Genomic DNA, 21,991 nt, shown 5'->3' on the forward strand with positions numbered 1-21,991 from the left:
ATGCCCATAATGTGGAACATGGATTCATGTGGGACCGTCTCCTGCCCAGATTAGAGAAGAACAATGAAGCAATATGCCACTTTGGGTCCAAATGATTTCTTTGAAAATAGCTTTCCTTTATGGGAAAGATGACTTGGTTTCCAAAATGATGTGTTTGAAGGAAAAGGGGTAATATGTTCAAAGGGCCTAAAGTTTTGTGTGTGTGTGTGTGTGTGTGTTTTTTAGGTGTATTGGATTAAAAAGCTCCTGCAAAACTTAGTCATCAAAACAGCTGTGCTAAAATTTTGTTAAGAAAACGCATTTTGTCATCTGCACAGGAAGTCATTATGTAATGGGGAAAATATGCAGTGACCAAGTACCAAGCAGTGGTGTGGTTCCCACTCAGGGGTTGACACCCCAGTGTTTGCACAAATGTGCACCCTCACGTCCATTGAGCGTGTCAACCTTTCTTTGCATGGGAACTACCATGACATGGGTTTGTTCAAGATACAATTAACAATGTTCTATGAAAGTCTAAAATTACCACTGAGATTACTCAGAGAAAGAATGTTCTCAAGTCAGTAATCTAAAAGAGGAACAGAACTTCCACTACAATTATGTTTGAAATACTTAGAAGTGGTCAAGCACAATCTTAATTTACTATTTAGGGAACGTAATCCATGTAAACACTGCCAGGAAAGGTCAGGAAACCAGACTTCACCTTTCCTGTGATTCCATGGTGGCCCATTGTCTGAATTTGGGCAGTAAAATCATGAGTGATCACCCCGTCATTGCACCTTGAGAACTTTTTTACTGTATGGAAATATTTGTGAGGAACCATCAGTCCCGGTGACATCTTCACCCTCTCTCCTTGCTTCCACTTTAGCTCTGGGGCAGAACTCTGCAACAGACTGAAACACCGACTGTACTGTAATGACTCCCAGGTCGTTCTCTGTCATTTTACTGAGCTGTGAGGTCTGGACCTAACTGGCAGGTTGCATGGAGTCCACACCACGGGAAGATGGCTTTTTAAATGGTTTCAGGGGATGCCAAGTTTGGACACGATGACTTCCATCAGCCTCCCTTAGTTTGACGACCTCGATGTCGGGATACATGGGTGAGTCTCTGACTGCTCACAGTCACACTCTGTCACCAAGCACGCTGACAACTCGAGAAGAAGCAATTTCATCTTTTCAAGAAAGCTGCCCAATATGTTAAAGTATGGTGCAAAATCCTAGAAATTGTGCCAGTTGACAGTCTTTAACATAGTGAAAGTCTAATTTTTAATAGCTATTTAAACACTGAATCTATCATTTAAAAAAATATTTTAGATATAAATTATATATTTTATATATAATATATCTATGCATATTTAAAAAGAGATCCATAGCTCCCCGGCGTGGTTCAGTAGCTGAGCGTAGACCCATTCACCAAGAGGTGGGTTGCTGGTTTGATTCTGGTCGGGGCACATGCCCAGGTTGTGGGCCCAATCCCCAGTGGGGGACATGCAGGAGGCAGCCAATCAATGTTCTCTCTCATCGATGCTTCTATCTCTCTCTCCCTCTCCCTTCCTCTCTCTCTGAAATCAATAAAGAAAATAAATTTTTAAATAAAATGAAAAGAGATCCATAATATTTTAATATACATGCTTGTATGTGTACATATACAGATATATGTGTATGTGCATGTAATGTGTGTATGCAGAAAGAGCATGTCCATTGACTTTAGATTGTTGGCAAAAAAAAGGTTCAAACATAAATTAGCTGAAACAGGTAAAAGTTAAAAATGAGAAAAGGTGTGAATTGACTTTTTTTTTTTTTTTTTACTACAATGATTCAAAGAGATATTCTCTTCCAAATGTTTAACTGATGTAATTTGAACAAAGTTTAGGTGAACTGTCCTTTCTCCATTGGTTCTTCCTACTTTTGTTTCTTCCTAGTAAAAATAATGAACAAAGACAAATAACTGGGTCTGACTCCAGAGTGAAACAGATCAAACCCCACCTTAACTGCTGACCAGCTCTAGACCTTGGTCAAGGGTGTGCTTTTCCTCCACGTCAAGTGAGGATAAATGATCATCGCCTCGCAAGTCTATTTTGAGGATTAATGATAGGAATGTAAAGTCCAAGCTTCTGGTGCATAAAAGACACTCACTTCAGAAAGAGTAAAAGTTTCATTTAAAGCAAATCTGGTGATTTTCCTGGATTTAGGTAAAATTGAGAATAACGGGGATATTTTCCTCGTAGTTATGCTGAAATGTATATCTACTCGGTCACCTAGTATAACACATAAATATATAAATCAATAAAGCTTTCAAATATACATCGTTTGGGTCTGGAGCAAAGGAAATGACAATTTTTCTTGCTGAATGGTCTTTCACTCAATGTTAGGGTTGATCACTTAATCTCGGAAAAATCCAGAAAATTCAACAGCTAAAGCTCTCACCTACACCCTAATTCAGTGCGTTGGGGTCTGTATGGCTCTTTGTGTTCCTCTGCAATCTGTTCCACCTGCACCTTAATAGGTGGTCAAGTCATAGCTGAGTCCCGAAACTTCACTTTGGAATGTTCTGGCCTTTTCGGCTCAAAAAGAAAGTGTTTAGATTTAATGGTTTTATGGCCCATCAAATCCTGTGTGGTAGCCTCTAATTGCATCCAGGGGCAGACATTTCTTTTAGAATCTTTTTTTTCCCCTTTCTTTTGACAGTTTAATAAGAATTTGCTAATACGCTGAGCATTCCTGGAACACATTAGGTGGGTTTGAACTTTTCTCCATTTGAGGTCCCAGCACTCCCTCACGTGGCACTTGTCTGTATAGCAAGTCAGAAGCAGTGAGTGAAGGTTTAATTCCTTTGCTTCTCTTTCTTTTTGACTTTCCATGTTTAAATGGAGCAAAAAGAGCTAATGTGATTCCACAGACGATGAAGTAAAATTCATTGCAGCCACTGTGGGTAAAGCCAGAGAGATTTCAGTGATGATGTCCTAAGCACCTCAGTGAACGGTAAGCATTTCATTCATTGGGTCTTTGAGAAGTCAGAGCTGCTTTGCTTATCTTGCAAGATGGAAATTTAACCTGAGACCACCTCTTTTACATGCTACTAACATGTATGTTTATTACTGCTATTTTCATTTATTTTTTATTCCATTTTATTAGTAGAAACTTTTTTTTTTTTAACCCTTACCCAAGGATACTTATCTTCAGACAGAGTGGGAGGGAAAGAGAGAGAGCCAGTGATAGAGAAACATCGATGTGAGAGAGACACGTCAACCGGTGCCACCTGCACAACCCCAACCAGGGCTGGGGATGAATCGCCACGGAGACACATGCCCTTGGCCGGAATCAAACTCGAGTCTCTTTGGTCCACAGGCCAATGCTCTAACCACTGAGCAAACCAGCCAGGGCTGTAGAAACAATTTTAAAATTGTCCCAGAAGTTTATATGAGTGATAAAACTTAAAAAATCAAAATCCCATCTAACATTTCAAATGAAGTTACCATTAAGAGTAGAAGCATTTCTCCCTGGCCAGTTTTGCTCAGTGGTGTGTCGGCCTGCGGTCCAGAGAGACCTGGGTTCAGTTCCCACTAAGGGCACGTACCTTGGTTGCAGTTTGTCCCCAGCCCTGGTTGGGTCGTGTGGGTGGCAGCCACTCGATGTGTCCCTTTCACATCGATGTTTCTCTCTCTCTCTCTCTCTCTCTTTCTCTCTCTCTCTCTCTCTCTCTCTCTCTCTCTCTCTCCTTTCCACTCTATCTAAACAAAAAATAAAAAAATCTCCTCAGGTGAGGATGACAAAAAGAGTAGAAGCATTTCTATGACTGTTTAACTACAACTGTCAATTATCAAAACATTGGCTAAATCATCTGCTTACTGCAATAAATCTCTTACTCATAACACAATGCACGGCAACGGCTCTCCACTCTGTGTTCCCCAGCTGTTTTCCTTCTATCTTAAGAGTGTAAATTTTCATTTAAGATTCAAGCCCCTTTATTTACGTTTCTGAATTTTTTTACAAGGCTCATATTTTCTCATGAGTTTCATATTCTTTGGCTTATTCCATCCTTTCAAAACTAAAGGGATAAAACTGTAAAAACAGAACATTTGCAGTTAATATTTCAAGAGTATGGCATAGTGCTTGCTTAGGGTTCTTGCTGCAGTTAACACTTGGAAATACGGTAACTGACCAGGATACTATCGAGAGCATTGCATATGTGGTCAATAACCTTGAGCGAAGTATTCAATCTTTGCAAGCCTCGGTGTCCACATCCACGGGCTTTGGAGAAAGATCCTTACAGCTTTGCACTCGCACATTTTCAGATGGTGGTCAGGGATGAATGAGTTAATAAATTCAAATTTCCTGGCACACATTCATTACTACGATCTTTCCCCACAAGACTTTGAAGTATCCCATTTTACATTTATGTAGCACTTATTAAACACCCATTTGTGTCTTCGGGAAGATCCAGAGATAAATGCCTATTCCAAGAACAGCTATGGGAAATGAACATCAAAGGCACACAAGTGCTCCTCCGCGCTCTCAGGGCTGGCATGAAGGAGAGGGCAGAGGAGAGAGATGGGATTTCAGAGACGCAGGAGTCAGTTCTCTACTGTGCACGCTCTTTCTTTTTGTATTTGATAACATTTTAAGTGGGCACAAAACTATTATATACAGGAAAAAATTATAAAGATCATCTGCTGTTGAGAATGTTCTGTTTTTGTCTTTGAGTTTTCTCATTGTGGAGCTTTTACCCTTGTCTTTGTCTCAGCGGTAGAACTTCTTTAGAAAACTGTTCTTTTGAACTGCAACATGCAACGTAAGTTTCTCAGTGACACGCTAGCTCCCTGGAGAGTGTCGGGCAAAACCCCGGACTCCTTCCGACAAACCTGTGATCTTGCCTGAGCAGCTCACTTTATCACCGGGAAACTGATCCTCGAGAGTGAAAAGGACCTGCCCCAAGAAGTGAAGCTAGCTAGTGGTGAATTTTTACATAAATCAGATGCCCTAGCCGGACAGCCCAAGGGACAGTTGTAGCCCACAAAAGTATTTGCGTTGGCCCGCACAGTGTTGCCCCAGTGTTTTAGAGAATTTTGATTTATCTGCCAACATTTAAAAACCAGGAGATTGCACATAAAAATCAAGATTCCTGGCTTCTTTAAAATTGTTTGAAGATTGGCAACCCCACCTCCTCATTCCCTTGGGGCCACAGTTGGCCGGCACCAAGCTGGGGCTGCCCCCTGCTGACGGAACCGGCACTGTCGGGTTTGTTGTCTCTCTCACTGGGCTTGCATTGTTTCCTGAACTTCGTCCCTCTTTGGATATGACCAGCTTGGCCTTTAAAACCATGTTTCCCCCTGAGGTTCCTACATAAAGTTTACAAACAAAAATATCTTTAGGTAAGTAAAAAGAGCCATTTTCATTCTGTCTAAGGCCTCAATGGAGTGGTCTTTTCTGAAAGTATTTTTCATGTGCAGAAGGGAAAGATTTGGGGGACTCTGAACTCTGGGGGGCAAATAAAAAGTACACTGCATTTTGGGACACTTTCCCTAGCATTTATCTCATGGAATCCTCACAAGAGGCCCTGAAAGTAAGAGCTGTTATTCAACTAGGGCTGCCAGATACGCAAACAAGCACACAGGACACCCAGTTATGAGTGATCTGTTGTTTATCTGAAATTCATATTGTCACGGCCATGCCGCAAATGACAAAAAGAGTAGCTTCATTGGTCACTCTACACCACACAGCCACAGAAGAGCAGAGCTCTGCTGCCGGGCCCCCCTTACACCGGGGAGTACCCCACAGTGCTGAGAAGGAAGGCCAAACCCTGTGAAGCGGGGCTCTGGGAAGAAGTCTAAGAGCCGACTGGGAAGACGAGACACTGGTACCATGGCAACTTCCAGAACTCTCTGGAAACCCATTTTAATTATTCAGGCCAGACCATTTTAGGGGGATTTGAATGAACTTCACCTGTAGTTACTGACCAGGCTGAACGGGATACTTCCTCCAGGGAAAATGGCTCACTAGGTCCTATCCCTTGAACTTGGCCCCAACTTCTTCCTAGGGGCCAAGGCCCTGGAAACAGGAAACCTCGATTTGGGGCTAGATAATTAGGACGGTCGGGGAGAAAGAAGTCCTCTAAACAACTTCCATCGACTTCAGTCTTCCTTAGGATCAGGCTTGCTTGAGAGGATTTTTCCATGATTTTGAAACAATTGAGTAAATCAAATATCAGCTGCATGATTCCATGTCGATTTTCTGAGTTTTGAGAAAAGAGAATAATCTCTACCAAATATGAATGTTCTTACACTCTTCCTCGAGTTGGTTTGAGGCGATATATCATCTTTCATTAGCTTCCAGAAGCCAACAATGAGACAAATATGTGAGCAAATCTCTTATCTGGGAATAATCGCAAGGGAGCTGATGAAGTAGCAAAGTGAGAGGGATGGGAGGTAGTGACTGAAGGAGGTGTTAACGAGCTGGTAACTTCTGAGGGCAACTGGGGCCCAGTCCCACTGCAGGGCACTGGACAAGAGTATTAGAAAATGTGTCATTACCCTGATCAAAGAAAGATGGGTATTTCTGCAACTCTTCTGCACTGTTGGTAAGGGTCCCTCCCACTCACCCACTCCCCACCCACCCTTCCTGGCATTTCTTATTCTGCTGACAGAGAAAACAGCAGGCAAAAAGTTGCAGGTTCTGATACAAATGGTAAGTAACACAAGACTATCTCCTGGTCACCAAGAGCATCTGCTCCAGGCACACACCCTTCCTTCCAAGGCACCTATCCATCCCGCCACCCACACATGCCAACCAACCAGCACTGTTTGTATGAGCTGATCACTATCGGCTTTCAGGATTAACCTAAATATTAAAGAGACCATCAACCCATTGGTGGTCATTGGAATATGGAAGAAAACTGTAAGAATGTTTAAATCCTTGAGGGAGGGTTCTACTACAACCCTGGACAATAACCTGTGACGTCACTGCCTAGACAGGAACTGATCCAGGACCTCAGATTCTCCAGGGCACCATGTGGAACCTCCCACTGCCCATTCCAGTGTTCTCACGTCACCACGCCGCCGTGCGTCCTGTTCCACCTCACTCTCCTGGGACCCTGCTCAGCGGGTACGTAAGGTGATAAATTAATTACTCTTAGGAGATTGTAGCTGACAGATAAATGGGCTTCTCCTCATGACATTTTATGGGAAATTAAAAGCAGCAGAGGTGGTTAGGAGCCCAGACTCGGGAGGGAGCCAGACTGCCCGGGTCTGAATCCCATCTTTATTCTTCATGAGTTGTGTGTGGCCCTGGGCAAGTTATTCATCTACTGCGGCAAATGGGCTTCATAATCGCACCACTTCTTTGGGCTGCTCCAAGGATTCGATGCTTTGAAGTTGTAATGTTTTAGAATAGTGCTTGGAACATGCTAATTGCCTTGTAGATGTTTGATAATGGCCCGTCAAGAAACACTGCAAGAGGTGTTTAATAATGCCTCATGGTTAGTGCCAGGAGGAAACAAGGCTGCATAGAATAGTCCCACCAAGGCTATCCAATTAGAGTTTCAAAGCAAGGCTTCTTCCCATTTTTCTTTCCATCCCATCAAAAATAAGGAGCACTGATCTTGGACCCATCAGAAGTGAGGTGGAAAGGCCCTGTCATTGACAAGCTATGGAGCCTGATTTCTCTGGAACTCTCTTTGCCCTCACAGCAGGGACAGTGGCCCCTGTCAAACATCAAATAAAGAAATACAGAGATCAATAATTGTCAGGCTCAGGTGTTTTACGAAGTGAGCTCTGCTTACTGCCTTCATTTACTTCCTCTGCTTCTTCACTCTCTTCATGGTCCCTTCTCCATTTTTCTTTCCTCTTTTGAATATATTTGTATTGTTCCCACTCTTACAAAATAACTAAAACATTATAAGTATGGACCAGAAATAAAAGGACTATAAAGTCAGGAGTAATGTTATCAGTCATACAGAAACACTTATAAAGAGTAGTCTGCCTTCTTAGTCATGAAAAGAAATGTATTTTAGGCCCTTCCCTTGTTTGTCACTGCTTTTTAAATTTCTTATATTGTCACATCTTTTTATACCACTACACTCTCTTTATAATACGATTTTAAAAAATGTTTCCCATTTTTAAGGTACCCTCTTTTTTGCAACCTATTTCCAATTATGGAACATTTGGGTGATTTTTTCCCCAAATTTTCTTCTATTAAAAATGACAGAGTCTCCCTGGCCAGTTTGGCTCAGCGGTTGGAGCGTCAGCCCGCAAACCAGAGAGTCTTGTGTTCGGTTCCCACTAGGGGCATGTACCTCAGTTGCAGTTTGTCCCTGCTCTGGTCGGGGTTGTGTGGGTGGCGACCACTCAATGTGTCTCTCTCATGTCAATGTTTCTCTCTCTCTCTCTCTCTTCCTCCCTATCTTCCTCCCGCTCTATCTGAACATAAATGCAAAAAAAAAAAAAAAATTAAAAAGACAGAAGCATGAACATCCTTGGAGAAATGTCTGTCCTCAAAATCGTTGCTATTTCCTTAGAGTTCTTAGAAGAGAATTTACAACATTGCATAGAATCCACAGTGCCAAATTATTTTCTCAAACAATTATTTCACATTGCCCTCTTCTCAGCAGCTCAGTAAAATCTCAATGTAACAGACCAATCCGGGTGAGTGGGTGTCCATTAAGGCCAAAAGTCTGTTACATAATAAAGTAGGTTTTCTGAATGTGTATGTTAAAAAATTGACAAATTACTTAGTTTACCTGTTTTTACTTATATAAACATGTTTGTGTGCTTAAAATTAAGTATGTATGAAAAGTTTAATTTCACAGAAAAATTTTCGAGATGTTTATAGTCGTTTTAAATTGTGCCCAGCCAGTGTGGCTCGGTGGATTGAGCTCAATCAGGATTGAGCTCAATCATCACATGAACTAAGGGGTCCTGGTTTGATTCCTGTTCAGAACACATGTCTGGATCACAGGCTCAATTCTCAGTAGGGGGCATGCAGGAGGCAGCTGATTGATGTTTCTCTCTCACATTGATGTTTCTATCTCTCTCTCCCTTCTTTTCTCTTTAAAAAGTAAAAAAAAAGATTTTTTCAAATATTTATACTGAGTGTAGCCACTATGGAAAACAATATGGTGTTACCTTAAAAAATTAAAAATTGAACTTCTATTTGACCCAGTGATCCCACTTCTAGGAATATATCCTAAGAAGCCTGAAACACCAACCAGAAAGAATACATGTACCCCCATGTTTGTAGCAGCACTATTTACAATAGCTAAGATCTGGAAACAGCCCAAGTGTCCATCAGTAGACGAATGGATAAAAAAGCTGTGGTACATATACACAATGGAGTACTACGCAGCTGTAAGAAAGAAAGACCTCTTATCATTTGAGACTACATGGAGGGACCTGAAAAGTATCATCCTAAGTGAATCAAGCCAAACAGAGAAAGACAAGTTTCATATGATCTCACTTATTTGTGGAATATAATGAACATAACAGTCTGAGGAAGGGGGTAGTCCCAGAGATGCAGAAGTGGGATACAGACTGACAATCCCCTAAATACGGGGGTGGTGGGGAAGAGATAAACCATAGAATTTATATGCATGTATGCATGAACAGTGGACATGGACAACAAACTGGGGAGAGGGCAGGGAGGGAGGGGGAGGGGGGAATCAGTGGGGTAAAAGGAGAAACATCTGTAACGAAAATTAATTAATAAAAAATAAATAAATTATTAAAAAAATAAAAAATAAAAAAATATTTATACTGAATAGGTCTAGTAAATGTGTGCATTCACCAGTCACTTGGAGTAAACAAATGCACATGGCTGGGGTGTGGCTTAGCGCATGTGGGAACAGCAGCCACAAGCCTTCCAACTGCCGCAGAAAGTCAGGCGACGTGACAACAGAACCAGTTACCTCTTGAGATGTGGTGTAATCACGTGCTAATCATTCTCCAAAAACACTGTTTCCGAGTGGTGACTCTTTGACTTAAATATGTAGACTATAGTTGTAGATCTGTAATATTTTTTTATGTTGGCAAAATTACTACAGTCTTTTTTCCAACATATGGCCTATTCACTAAAATATGTTAAAATAACAGTAAATTAATAACAAAAAAAAAATAACCTGTTAATTTAACTGCAAGCAAATCATGGTTAAAAGCATTTTAAAATTAACAGGGTGTTAATTTTCACATACAACATACAGACCAGAAATTTTGTCCATTATATCTGAAGTCTGTTAAATCGAGGTCCACAAAATCAAAGGCTTACTGTATTTGAAAATGTACACTTTTCTTCGAACCTCATCAAAATGTATAATCTTAAAACAATAATTTTATATTTGAAAAATAAAATATAATTTACATTATTTATTTGTGAAATTGAACAATTTTCATATGTTTATTGGCCACTTTTATGTTCCCATTTGTGAATTTCCTCTTTATGTCTTTTTCTACTTACATGTTTGTATCTATTTTGTGCTGTATATTATTTTACTTTTCAAATATAAGGGCGCTTGATACAGAAAGGACAGTAACCCTTTGCAGTATCATATTTTTTACGTTTTATTAAGTTTGCCATTGGTTTTCATTTTTACAGAAATTTTAGAGCATGGAAGTTTGTGTGTGTGTGTGTGTGTGGATTTGTTTGCTTTGATTTTAATGGTTATTGTCTATGGCATGCTTGGGAAGGCCTCTACCATCCCAATTTTAAATAGACAGCTATCCACTTGGTATTCCTGTTCCCTTTTTCCCGTCTCCCTGCCCATGTGTCAGGATTACCACAAACAAAGGCTGGGCCCCAAGGCCACTTATCTGTGTGTGGTCCTGGTATTAGGAAAAGCTCCAGGGCCCAACCTAAGTGTCTGCAGCACATGCTGATATCCCTGGCAGAATTCTGTGGAAGATATTGCAAAGAAGGAAATGAATCCACAAGGTCCTTAATTCTTAGAACTAAAATGCTTTAAAATAGTATTTAGTTCCTGCTCTTTGGGCCTGAATTACCTGCCCTGCTTAGCATCGAAAGAAGTAAGACAGAATTCATTCCCAACTTTATATGAGTTTCCGAAGCAGAGTGTGGGAGATTAATCATGTGCATACCTTCTCAACTGTTCATAGTTGCTAGAGGACTGGGAAGTTAATAAAGAAGCCCTAATTAAAAAAAATTTTTACATAATTTTTGAATCTCTCATCAATTCCCGCCTAAGGAAATGCTCTATTGGGGATAGAACCAATGGGTAAAAAAAAAATCATGGCAGAAAACATCACCAATCAGGTCACTGCGTTTGCTCTTTCATTGTGAGAATCTCATGGGTTTGGGGAAAGCTAGAAGGGCTTTGAAATAAGGTAGCCATGAATCCCACCTCTGTCACTACCTAGCTGTATGACTCAGGGTGAGTCCATTTCTCAGACCTCCATTTTCTGAGATGTTGACATTAATACTCATAATATAACTATGGAGCCACTGCTCTGTGCCCGGCACTGTTTTAAGCATTTTATATGTACAGCCCAAGGAGATAGGTAGTATTTTTATCCCCATTTTTCACCTGATAAAACCAACATACAAAGAGTATTTTGCCCAGAGACATACAGTTAGAAAGAAGGGGAGCATGATATGTAAAACCAGGCATTTTGATGGCAGAGTCTATGAGCTTAATCTTTGGCTGTAAAAACATCCAAGGAAGTGTCTGCTCAATGCATACAGAGAAGAGAGTCACTAAACATCAGTGTCTCTGTCCCTTTGGGTGAGACCCTCCTCCCTACCTCGCACAGTTGCAAGCTCCCCGTCCACGTGAGCCATGCACTGCATGGCCGTAGCCCCAACGCATATTGGCATGCTGACTCTCTGCCCTAAAACGGAAGTCGACAGGTCTATTTCAGCAACGTTCCGGAGCATCCGTGGATAGAGCTTCCACCTAGGATTACCAAAAAAAAAAAAAAAAGGTTTAGAATTTCAAAAGCATAACTAGAGCTTTGACATGTTTCAGTTAAAAAGAGAACATTTTCTTCTATTTAAGCAAATTACAGAGCTAAAGGAAAAGGAGCAATTTGAATGCTGCTGAGATGGAAAGTTAGCAGTAAGATAATAACAAATTTCTCAAGCCATTGTTCACAGTGAGGTATGTTGAACACACAGAATTCTGCCTATTTGAGTGTAAAGTTTTGTGAGTTTTGACAAATGCATAGTCATGTAACTGCCAAAATATTCAAGATCTACAACAGTTTACCCTCCTGAAAAATGTCCCCATTTCCTTTTGTGGTGAAACTCTCCCCTTACAACCACCAATCTGTGTGTGTGTGTGTGTGTGTGTGTGTGTGTGCCTATAGTGTTACTTTGCAAGAATATCATATAAATTGAGTCACACAGAATGTAGGCTTGTGAGCATGGTTTCTTTGACTTAGCATAATACATTTGAGATTCATTCATGGTGCTGATGCAAACATCAGTACATTGTCCCTTTTGGTTGGTGAATAGTATTCCATGGTAAGAAAGTACCACAGTTTGTTTATCCATTCCCCTGGTACGAGACATTCAGGGTGTTTCCAATTTGGGGCAATTACAAATAAAGTCACTATCAACATTCACTTCAAGTTGTTTGTGTGAACATAGCTTTCATTTCCCTTCCTCCAAGTCATCCGAAGATGGTATGCAAAGGTATGGAAGTCCAACTATAGTTTAAGAAGATCCACTATGGCTATTTTGTCTTTTATACATATGACAGACTAGCTTCAGACAGTTACTTTTAAAATTATATATATTTTTTCAAAATCCTTAAGCTGAATTCTGTATCCACTGAAGTATGACAATGAGGGAAGATAATTTCTTTTTTCAGTTTAAAATTGAGTATTTTCTTCAAAAAGTTTATGTGGAAGAGATTGAATTTCTGACTTAAAGATTTTTGACGGCTGAACATTGTCTTACATGTCTTTCTCTTTGATTGTTCTGTGTTGCCATGAAAATACCAAAACTTCACTAGTAAAATTTACAGAACGAATTCTCTTTCCCCTTGGCAAAATTTATATCTTCTATTTGTTCAGGGTTATTTTACTCCTCATTAGTAACTGATTTAAAGGAAGAAAACAGCCCTATTCTCAGGAGGTCTAAGCCAATAAACGTGTGAGAACACACGCATTCATACCTACCCAGCACTAACCGTTGGCTGCCTACATTTCACTCTGCTTCCAGGGAGATCAAGGTTCGAAGTGAATATAGTGAAGTGTGATTTAGCAATGTAGTAACCAAAATAAATCGAACCCCCAAAGTCTTAAGTGGAGCCTACTTCCTGCAGCGGAAGGAGAAATTCCGCCTTCATGTTGCTTTGAGAAATAGCTAACGGTGTGTAATCCAACCCTTCCTCACATAATGAAGTGAAAACATCAGCTCCTGAAAAGCATAATAAAGAAATTTTACTGTGTGATTTCTTTGCAACTCCTTTGAACACCACGATCTCAGGCCACGTGCTGGGCTGCTGGAGTCCTTTCTTCTCCTCTGACGCTCACAGCATGGTTCTTTGATCTCCGTTTCGAAGGGGGAGGGAAAAGCCTTGGAGGCAGTTTTTACGACTAATCATCTCTCCGTGTATTATTAGAATGAGAGAAAAGGATCTTCATAGCAGCCACTGGTGTGCAGGCCTTGGAAGGCAGTAATAGTCCCTTCGAGCTGAAGAAACAGTGGGAGCTTTTGCAAAGAGCACACAGAGAGCTGCGGTGCATCGGCTGTGTGCTCGCGTGTGCATGCGTGCGTGTGTGTGTGCGTGTGTGTGTGTCTGTCTGTCTGTCTACAAGCAGAGGGACATTTTTAAATGGTCAATCCACACGCGGCAAGGTTCCGTTTTATCTCAGGCTGTAGCTTTACACTTGTCCACACGGTGGCGCAGTCACTTTACTAACGGCGTGTTCCCGCTTTCTCTACACATTATTTTTGGTGATGAGGAATGACATTCCAGAGACTTGTCAACCAACGCACCAAATGCAATTCCTAGACAAAACTAGGTAAAAATCACTGGACTGGGGAATGTGTGCTCTCAAAAATGTCCTCCATGTTTTGATATTTTCCAAAGAGCAATTACAACTAACCTGGTCAGATAGTTTCAGTAAGTTTCTAAGCCCCACTCAACCCTACCCCCAATTGAAGTGATTGTCCCTCCCCTTAAATCTTACATAAAATAGGGGATGACTATAACCTTGGTCTGTGCTCTTCTAAGATCTCCACTTTGGGAAAAGGATATGAAGATTGACAAACAAATGAACAAACTTAATAATAATCCTTTTCTAAAGGATGGAAAATAAGATGCCTGAGTATGAGAACTAAGGTGAAGGAGGGGATCCTTTAACAGGGCCTTTGACCCACACTTCATATCCAACAAGGGCCTCAAATTTAATTTATCAAAAATTCAAACAACATACACACTCCCCAAAGGGGCTAGTCTATTGAAGGGAGACAGCCGTGTGCCATTACTGAACCCTACAAACTGAACACAGTAGATTCACGTTTTAGAAATCTGTAAGATGATCACGTTGCATTCTAATTTATCCTCCTTATTTTTTACTCTAAGCATTTAAAACATAAATATATGTATGTGAAATATACCACAAATTTTTATAATCTTATTGTTTATCATTCATTTTTTAATGGTTTCTGAAGCCCCTAGAACCTCCCAAAATGGTGCGGGGTTGTGTGTGTGTGTATTTGTCAACACCTGTCTGGTAAAGAAGCCACAGTTCTGACATGAGGGGAAGAAGCAGAGGGAGGGGAAGAGGAGGAGCAGAAAACAGAGTTGGGATATGAAATCTCTTTTCATGTGAATCCTCAAAAACAAGAGACAATTAGCTGCTTTTCATAATGCGGGAGCAAAGAGCAACATCCCCATTTTGCAAACTAGCTAAAAGATTCCGTGACATTTACCCCTTATTAAAAGAACGCCGAGGACACCACTGGTAATTATATTGCTTCTGAAATATTAAAGAGAGCGAATGCTATCACTTTTACCATCTTTTATTTAAAAGTGTCAATAAGTGATGCAACAGGAATGAGAATAGCTTCCTTTTCTAATATCATGAAACTTCAAAATGCCCAAATCGTAGAATTATTTTCTACCAGTGATAATTTCACAAGAAGCCACAGACATGTACAGACAGACCATGGTTGAGAAGGATACAGTGAGTTAATGTATGAGAGAATGAAATTACCGTTCTTTTTCAAATTAACTCCAATGGGGTCAGACTGTGTTAGATGTGTGAGCTGTGTTCTTGTCATGTTTGCAATAGAAAACTCTCTTCTTCTGAGTGGTTCCATCTACTTGACTTTATTTGTTTTCTTTGGGGGGGGGGGAGAAGGGGACACAATAATATTAGAATCCTAAGTCTTACCCAGAAATGTTTCTAAACAACTGCTGGGTCACATACGGGGCCCATGTCCCCACAACTCCAAAATGTGGTTGTCAGAGCCAAGGGCAGAGATAAGTGCTGCCACTGGGAACGACCTCCTTTTGTACGTATGGGAAGGGCAGTGTATACATTTCATTAATGTCTTTTTTTTTTTTAACCTCACCCGAGGACATTTTTGCATTCATCTTCAGATAAAGCGGGAGGGAGAGACGGAGGAAGAGAGAGAGAGAAACATCAATGTGAGAGAGACACAACGACTGGCTGCCACTCACACGACCCCAACCCGAGCCAGGGACAAACTGCAACGGAGTTACATGCCCTTGTGGGAACCGAACCTGGGTTTCTCTGGTTCATGGGCCAACACTCGTAATTGCTGAGCCAAACCGGCCAGGGCCATAAATGTCTTTAAAATACCTTGACATTGTGTCACACAGGCTAAATAAGGTCTGGTTGTTTTGTAGTTTTCATTTAAATCAGAATGAGAGATTTCAAATGGATTCCCTTCACCCCATCAACCCAAAGCCACCACAACCCTGGCAGAAAAATCTCTTCTTAGTTCCACGTGATCAGCTCGATACAGGGTGAGGGATGAAGGGTCACCCAGCCAGTTACACAGCAAAAGAGAAACTGAGATGTCAGATGGGCAATGATCTCTAACGTTTGTTGCTGTGCAAACTCCTCAAGTGGTTGATAATAAAATAGCATGAGCCATGCTCCAGAGAAAGTGAATTAATCGATCCAGGTTTTCCCCTTTAGAGTTGAGCAACAGAGAAGGATGGAGGTTTGAGGGAAAAGGCAGTGCAAACTCATCCTCAGTACCTGTGTCCCGCCCTAAGCGGCTCAGCACATGCACAGGCTGGGAAGACGCGCTGGAAAGGAGCACTCTGTGGTTCACACAAGCCGTGAGGCCCAGGCCACAACGTGGAAGCACCACACGCACAGCCTCTTGTGTCTCACAGAGTTTCTGGGATTTCTTGGGTTGCAGAGGTGATCTGTCCACTTTGCTGCCACCTTGGCTCCCTCTTGGAGGCCTCCATTGGGCCAACTATTTTGCTTCCATTTTGTATCATTGCAACCCACCAGGATTACGGAGGCCAGTTCCACGTGCGTCCATTGGAATGTAAGCTCCCGCAGACAGGAACTTTCTGTCTGGCTCACCGCTCTATCCACAGCATGCAGCCCATAGAGATTCCTAGTAAGTGCTGGCAAATTAATCAGCTCGCATGGGTGAGAGGAGTTAAGAGGGGAAGAAGGCTGCACATAGGTGGGCACCTGAGCACTAAGGAATGCCAGAAAACAGAGCACCAACTTCACAAGCCTATCAAGGGCCTGGAATTTCCTCCGTTAAAATGACCCATTTGGGGTAAGGTGTTGCCTTCAGGAGACTACTAAAAAGCAAATCACCTTACCTGGTGAACAGGGTTGGCACGGGCTCAAGAACAGGCAGCTTCCAAAAGCAGAGTATTCATGATTGGAAAAGATGCCGAATTTTAAGCCTTCCTCTAGTTTTAGCCAACTTTTCCTTTCCCATGACTTCCAGCATTTTTTCAGCTCATTTGGTTTTCATGGGAGATCTGAGACAGTCATGGCTGAAAGGGGTTTGGAGGACACCCCAAGCTTCACCCCATTCTCAGGCTCCTACACTGATTTGCGGGTGAATCGGTGATCCTTGCCAGGCAACACCCTGGTTTAGAATGGTTTCATTTCTCCTAAATGATACGTGGAAAAGTATTTTGAGTGCTTCTGCTCTAGACTAAAGAAAAAAGTAATGAAGGAAGGGAGGTTCTTTTCCCTGGGTACTTTCTGCCTTTTTTTTTTTCCTTCTTTAATTTATTGCCATCAATGAGCACCTACGACCCTTTTGTCTTTACTGATGTACAATGGATGAGCCTGAAAGGGGGCAGCGTAGTCGGGGTCCTTCTCCCCTACTCAAGCAAATACACCCTGTCTGTAACTGCTGAGAGACAAAATACTCCTTTGAAGTTATTTTGCCTCTTGCTTTTATTACAAGCAGAAAACATAAACCATGACACCCACCATCTTGCGCCTTGAAATATGAAAGTCAAGGGAAAACTAACTTGGGAAGAGAGATGAAACTCTTTGGAGCAGAGGTAAATAGCAAAGTGGAAAGATTAATGCTTTATAGACAAACTGAAATCTAACTGAACGTTTAGACAACAGGACTCAAAGTGAAAGATGAGGGAGAAGCCAGCAGAATGGGGACATCTGAGGCGGCAATCTGTTCTGGCTCCACCGGAGACGATGATTACCTCGCAGTGAATGCCCTTCCTGCACCGTGAACAGACGCTCACTGTCACACCCGGAGAAAGAGGCAAAGGGGCGATCAGAATTCACCACCATTTCCACACACAGTTAAGCTAGTTATCCACATAAATCCCAGGGAGGAAACTTAGGGTTGGCTTTTTCCAATTCCAGGCTTGGAATCTTTAAAACAATTTCTTAAAAATCAAGATTTCCTCACAATCCCAAGAATTTCCCCTCTCTACTAAGCATCTATCCAGAGAAACAACTCCATCTACAGCATCGACATTGAAACTAGGAGTACTCATTAAGGCAGAATGTCTTTGTGACATTTTAAAACATGATTTAAAAATAAATACATTTTCTTACCTGGAAAATGCTGCCATATTATCAGCCAAGGTTTCTTGATCGTTTGCCCCAGACCTATAATAGTCATATATAGACTTGGGAAGTATCGATTTAGCATGTTGTTCATAATCACTGATACAAATGAGCCAGGTGAACATTTTCACGGGTTACTGCAACCCAGGTTGTTTTCATTTTTTTCCCATGTTGCCTTCTACGTCTTGACAATTCTGTTACTTGTCAATGATTAATAGACTTTTTCCAAAGTTCAGATTCAGTTCTCTAGTGTTACATTAAGTGAGCAAACATATGCTTAGACTTTGAAATTCCATTGTAGCTCTTGGCCAAAGAAGAGCAGCACCGAAGCCATGAGCATTGGGGCTGGGGGGGCGGCATTGTCTGTCCCATTGAAAAGGCAGAGGGATGAGTTTATTTTTTCTTTATTTATTTTTTCTTTATTGATTTTTAGAGAAAGGTAGGGAGAAGGAGAGATAGATAGAAACATCAATGAGAGAGAACATTAATTGGCCGCCTCCTGCAGGCCCCCTACCAGGGATTTGGCCCACAACATGGGCATGTACTCTGACTAGGAATCGAACCGGTGACCTCTTGGTGCATGGGTCAATGCTCAACCACTGAGCCCCACCAGCTGGGCAGAGGAATGAGTTTAAAAGGAAAAACTTAGAGAAGTGCTTGCATGAAACCACTCTCGGTTCAGTTCTGTCTGAGGCTGCTTCTTCCACACAGTGTGTGCCTTTGCTCTTTACCTGGTACCCAGAAGAGGTTGCCATTCATTTTCCTTCCACACATGGGTCGTGCACACATGTGATAAAGAACGTGTGGAGTGAGTGGGGTATCCAGTACGCACAGATGTCTACACAATGTGAAATTTAGCTGATTATAAACATTTGGCTTTAAGAAGGGACATTAAGGCCAAATGTGTAGCTAATTCTTCAGGGGTTTTATCTTGCTCTGGAGAGGATACAAGGAGATGCCATTCCAAAGGACCCTGTGGTTTGAGTCTAGACTTTCAGTTGGTCATGGAACCTGGAGAACTTTCCATTGGTCAGACATGATTCAGAAAGCAGTGGTTTTGACACCAGCAGAATTGGGTTTCAGTCTGGGAGCCTCCCCTGAAAGCTAGCTGTTCAGCAACTGAAGTACATCTACAGGCAAACTAGACCCCGTCAACTTAAGAAACATCCACACCTGTTGAGAATTTTCATGAGTTGGTTTGAGCCAAACTGATGACAGTTGCCAGGAAGCAAAATCTCAATGGAGAAAATGCTCCAGAGAATGACAGGTTTGAACCTTAGTTTATACATTACAACCAAAGGAGGAGGCATAAGGAAGGTTACATGAAATTCATTGGTGGTGAATTAGGGAGGCAGGAGAATTCAAAGCAGGGAAACATCTGTGGATAAAAAGTAAAATGGAGAGAACACATATTTCTTTTACCTTGGTGGGTGCAGGATAACGAACAATTAACATTTAGAGATGGTCTGCAGGGAACAAGATAACAAGGGGTTCCCTGGTCTTGCACTCTTGTGGGAGATTGTGTCCGGCTTGGGGGAGGTCTGGAAAAAAGAGATTACTCAGACATTCCAGAGGTATGTTATCTTAGATGCAAAAATGACAACAGACAGACTCAGTTTCGGTAAAGATTGACCTTTGTCAGGGAAGATACCAGCCTAGAACATGACTACCCACCACGACTTGCTTTGAGTTAGGAAGTTTCCATTTCAGACCATCCTGTGTGGTTACCTTTGGTCTCTGAGTTTGTAAGGCCACCCTGCAGGCCTCCCCTGAGCTGGTCGGGTTTAGCATGTGGCCCCTTTTAGATCCACCCCTTTAGTCCAGTACCACTTTGGCAAGATGGCACGTAAAGACATTTTTAAGAGGCTTGAATTTAAAAATAAATACATTCCACTCTCATTCTGTGTTATTGCAGCCCAACAGCTGATTGGGAGTACCCTCTTAGTGGATATGCCAACATACAGTTCCTACACTGCTTAATTAATTGCGTGGTGCAGAGAACTAAAAGAAGTTGTTGGAATTTAGAACAGTTTTTGTTCATTACATTGTTTAAATACTTCACATTGTTTCAGAGATAATACCTTACACAGAACTTCTGGGCCTATGAGAAGACAAAACCGCAGAACCAGCTCAGAATGGTCCTAGTCTGTTCCTAACAGACCAGAACCACCCCTCAAGCAACCGAAGCATGTGCAGAGGAGAGAACTTGGACCTCCGCTGCACTCTGAACCAAAATAGCGCCTCCCCCTCCCCAGAACCAAAGGGCCAAGACATGGCTGGAACTCGAACACTGCAACAATTTCAGGAGCAAAGGGTCCCTTCTGCCCTTCTGGGCTGAAGCTGCTTATCTTGTCTTAAGAACAGATGGCCAACTTCCAAACCTTGATCAACACCCGCATGGCCAGCACCTCTGCACACCAGCCTGTTCCCCCAGCGGCCAACCCTCCATCTCTGCCTTTAGCAACCTTTGATTCAGAGACATCTGGGAGGTCGGGTTTTAAGTGATAGCTTCTCATTCTCCTTGCTGGCTGCCCTGCAAACAAAACAGTTTTAATCTCTCCATGGCAAACCTGTTGTTCAGTGTTTGGCTCTTCTCTGCATCAGGTGGTCAGACCCTTACTCTGTTTGGTTTGGTTCAGTAATACAGTGAGACGCTGAGGACAGAACAAGACAACACAAGCTCAGGCCTTGTTCAAGCTGCTAACTTCTGTATTTGTGGGTCCCCCCCCCCCACAGCCCCTCCACCTGCCAGAGTGGGCAGCAGGATGGTCAACGCAGTGGCATCTGCTGGATCTGCGCACTCTCCTCCAGTGGCCAAAAAGATAGGGATTTTTTTACACTAGACCTAATAGAATCCTAATTCACACCAACCCTCCCTAATATCCCAATAAATGCCTCACCATCTGCACAACCAGAGAGTTTCCAAACCATGCAACTCTTCTCCTGCCTTCGTCCCAAGGGACACCCAAGTGTGGGCGAGAATGAAGCAGTGGGAAGTCGACACTCTCAACGGCATCTTCACTCTCACTGGTCTCACGGCGTAGTTCAGAGTGTCACGTGGAGAATGTCTTATTTTCTGTTTTTGTCCTTTTCAGAGGCTTTTTGTTTTCAGTGAGATGTGGGGTGGGTAGAATCTTGCTCATCTCCACATTCCAGGCTCTAGAAAGGGCGGTTGACCACATCACAAGCACCACTGTCTCGAATACCGATGTCCAGGACAGCAACGCCTCTTACAGGGGACAACTCATTTCACTGTGGCTTGGTTTTTTTGTTTTTCTGATTACTAATGACTTTGATCACCTTTGATCGCCTTTCATTTTTCCACATTGTGAAATGCTTGCTCATGTCCTTGGCTATTTTTTTTTTTTTTACATTAGATTTGTGGGTGTTATTGATTGTTAGAATTTTTTTATACTTTGGACACAGATACTTTGTGGTTATACATTTAGAAGGTACAACTTTACTAACTTCTTGACTTTTTTCAAATGCAAATAAGCCAAGATCAGCCTCAAGGTTGCATGATTAAAAGCATGTGGTTATCCTCCACTTTCTTCTTCCCTTCCTTTCCGCCTTCTCTTTCTTCTTCTCTCCCTCCCTCCTTCCTTCCCTTCCTTCCATTCTCTTTGCTTTCATCTTTAATTTATTTTCTTTGCCATCTTCTCTTTCCTCTTCCTCCCCCTCCTCTTATTTTCCTCCCCCACCCCTCCCAATCCTTGTTCTAAGTAGAGTTCAGGACTAGACAGACAAGTTGCCTCTAGCTAGATGGATGTTTTGTTTTTCTGGTTCACCCACTGACTGTGTTTCCACCTGAGCTCTGGGCTTGCAGCTGGGATGAAAGTATATGCCATTGTTACCAACTTCTGGAAAGGTCCCCTCCGTCATGCTGTGCGACAGGGCAGGATTCTGCAAGCTGTGTCCTGGGTGTTCTGAAGATATAGGTGAGGAGTAGGAGGAGTTTACTTAAGTGTCTCCAGGACCCTGAGT

At 42.0% G+C, this 21,991-nt stretch overlaps 1 protein-coding gene across 2 annotated transcripts in view; it reads right to left on the reverse strand.

Annotated features, from left to right (window-relative positions):
- The window catches only part of HAO1 (hydroxyacid oxidase 1), a 54,209-nt gene extending 36,020 nt beyond the window's left edge, over positions 1-18,189 (reverse strand). The window contains exons 1-2 of one of the 2 annotated variants that reach the window (XM_036245417.1): positions 17,996-18,189; positions 11,741-11,892 (exon numbers count right to left, since the gene is read on the reverse strand). In XM_036245417.1, the coding sequence (XP_036101310.1) occupies positions 11,741-11,892; positions 17,996-18,132 (289 nt within the window). In that variant the 5' untranslated portion in view covers positions 18,133-18,189. The remainder of the gene's footprint in view (positions 1-11,740; positions 11,893-17,995) is intronic. The other variant, XM_036245416.1, reaches the window with a different exon arrangement.
- Between the last annotated feature and the right edge of the window lie 3,802 nt (positions 18,190-21,991).

The sequence above is a fragment of the Molossus molossus genome, unplaced genomic scaffold (assembly GCF_014108415.1).
Source record: "Molossus molossus isolate mMolMol1 unplaced genomic scaffold, mMolMol1.p scaffold_m16_p_6, whole genome shotgun sequence".
NCBI classification, from domain to species: Eukaryota; Metazoa; Chordata; class Mammalia; order Chiroptera; family Molossidae; genus Molossus; species Molossus molossus.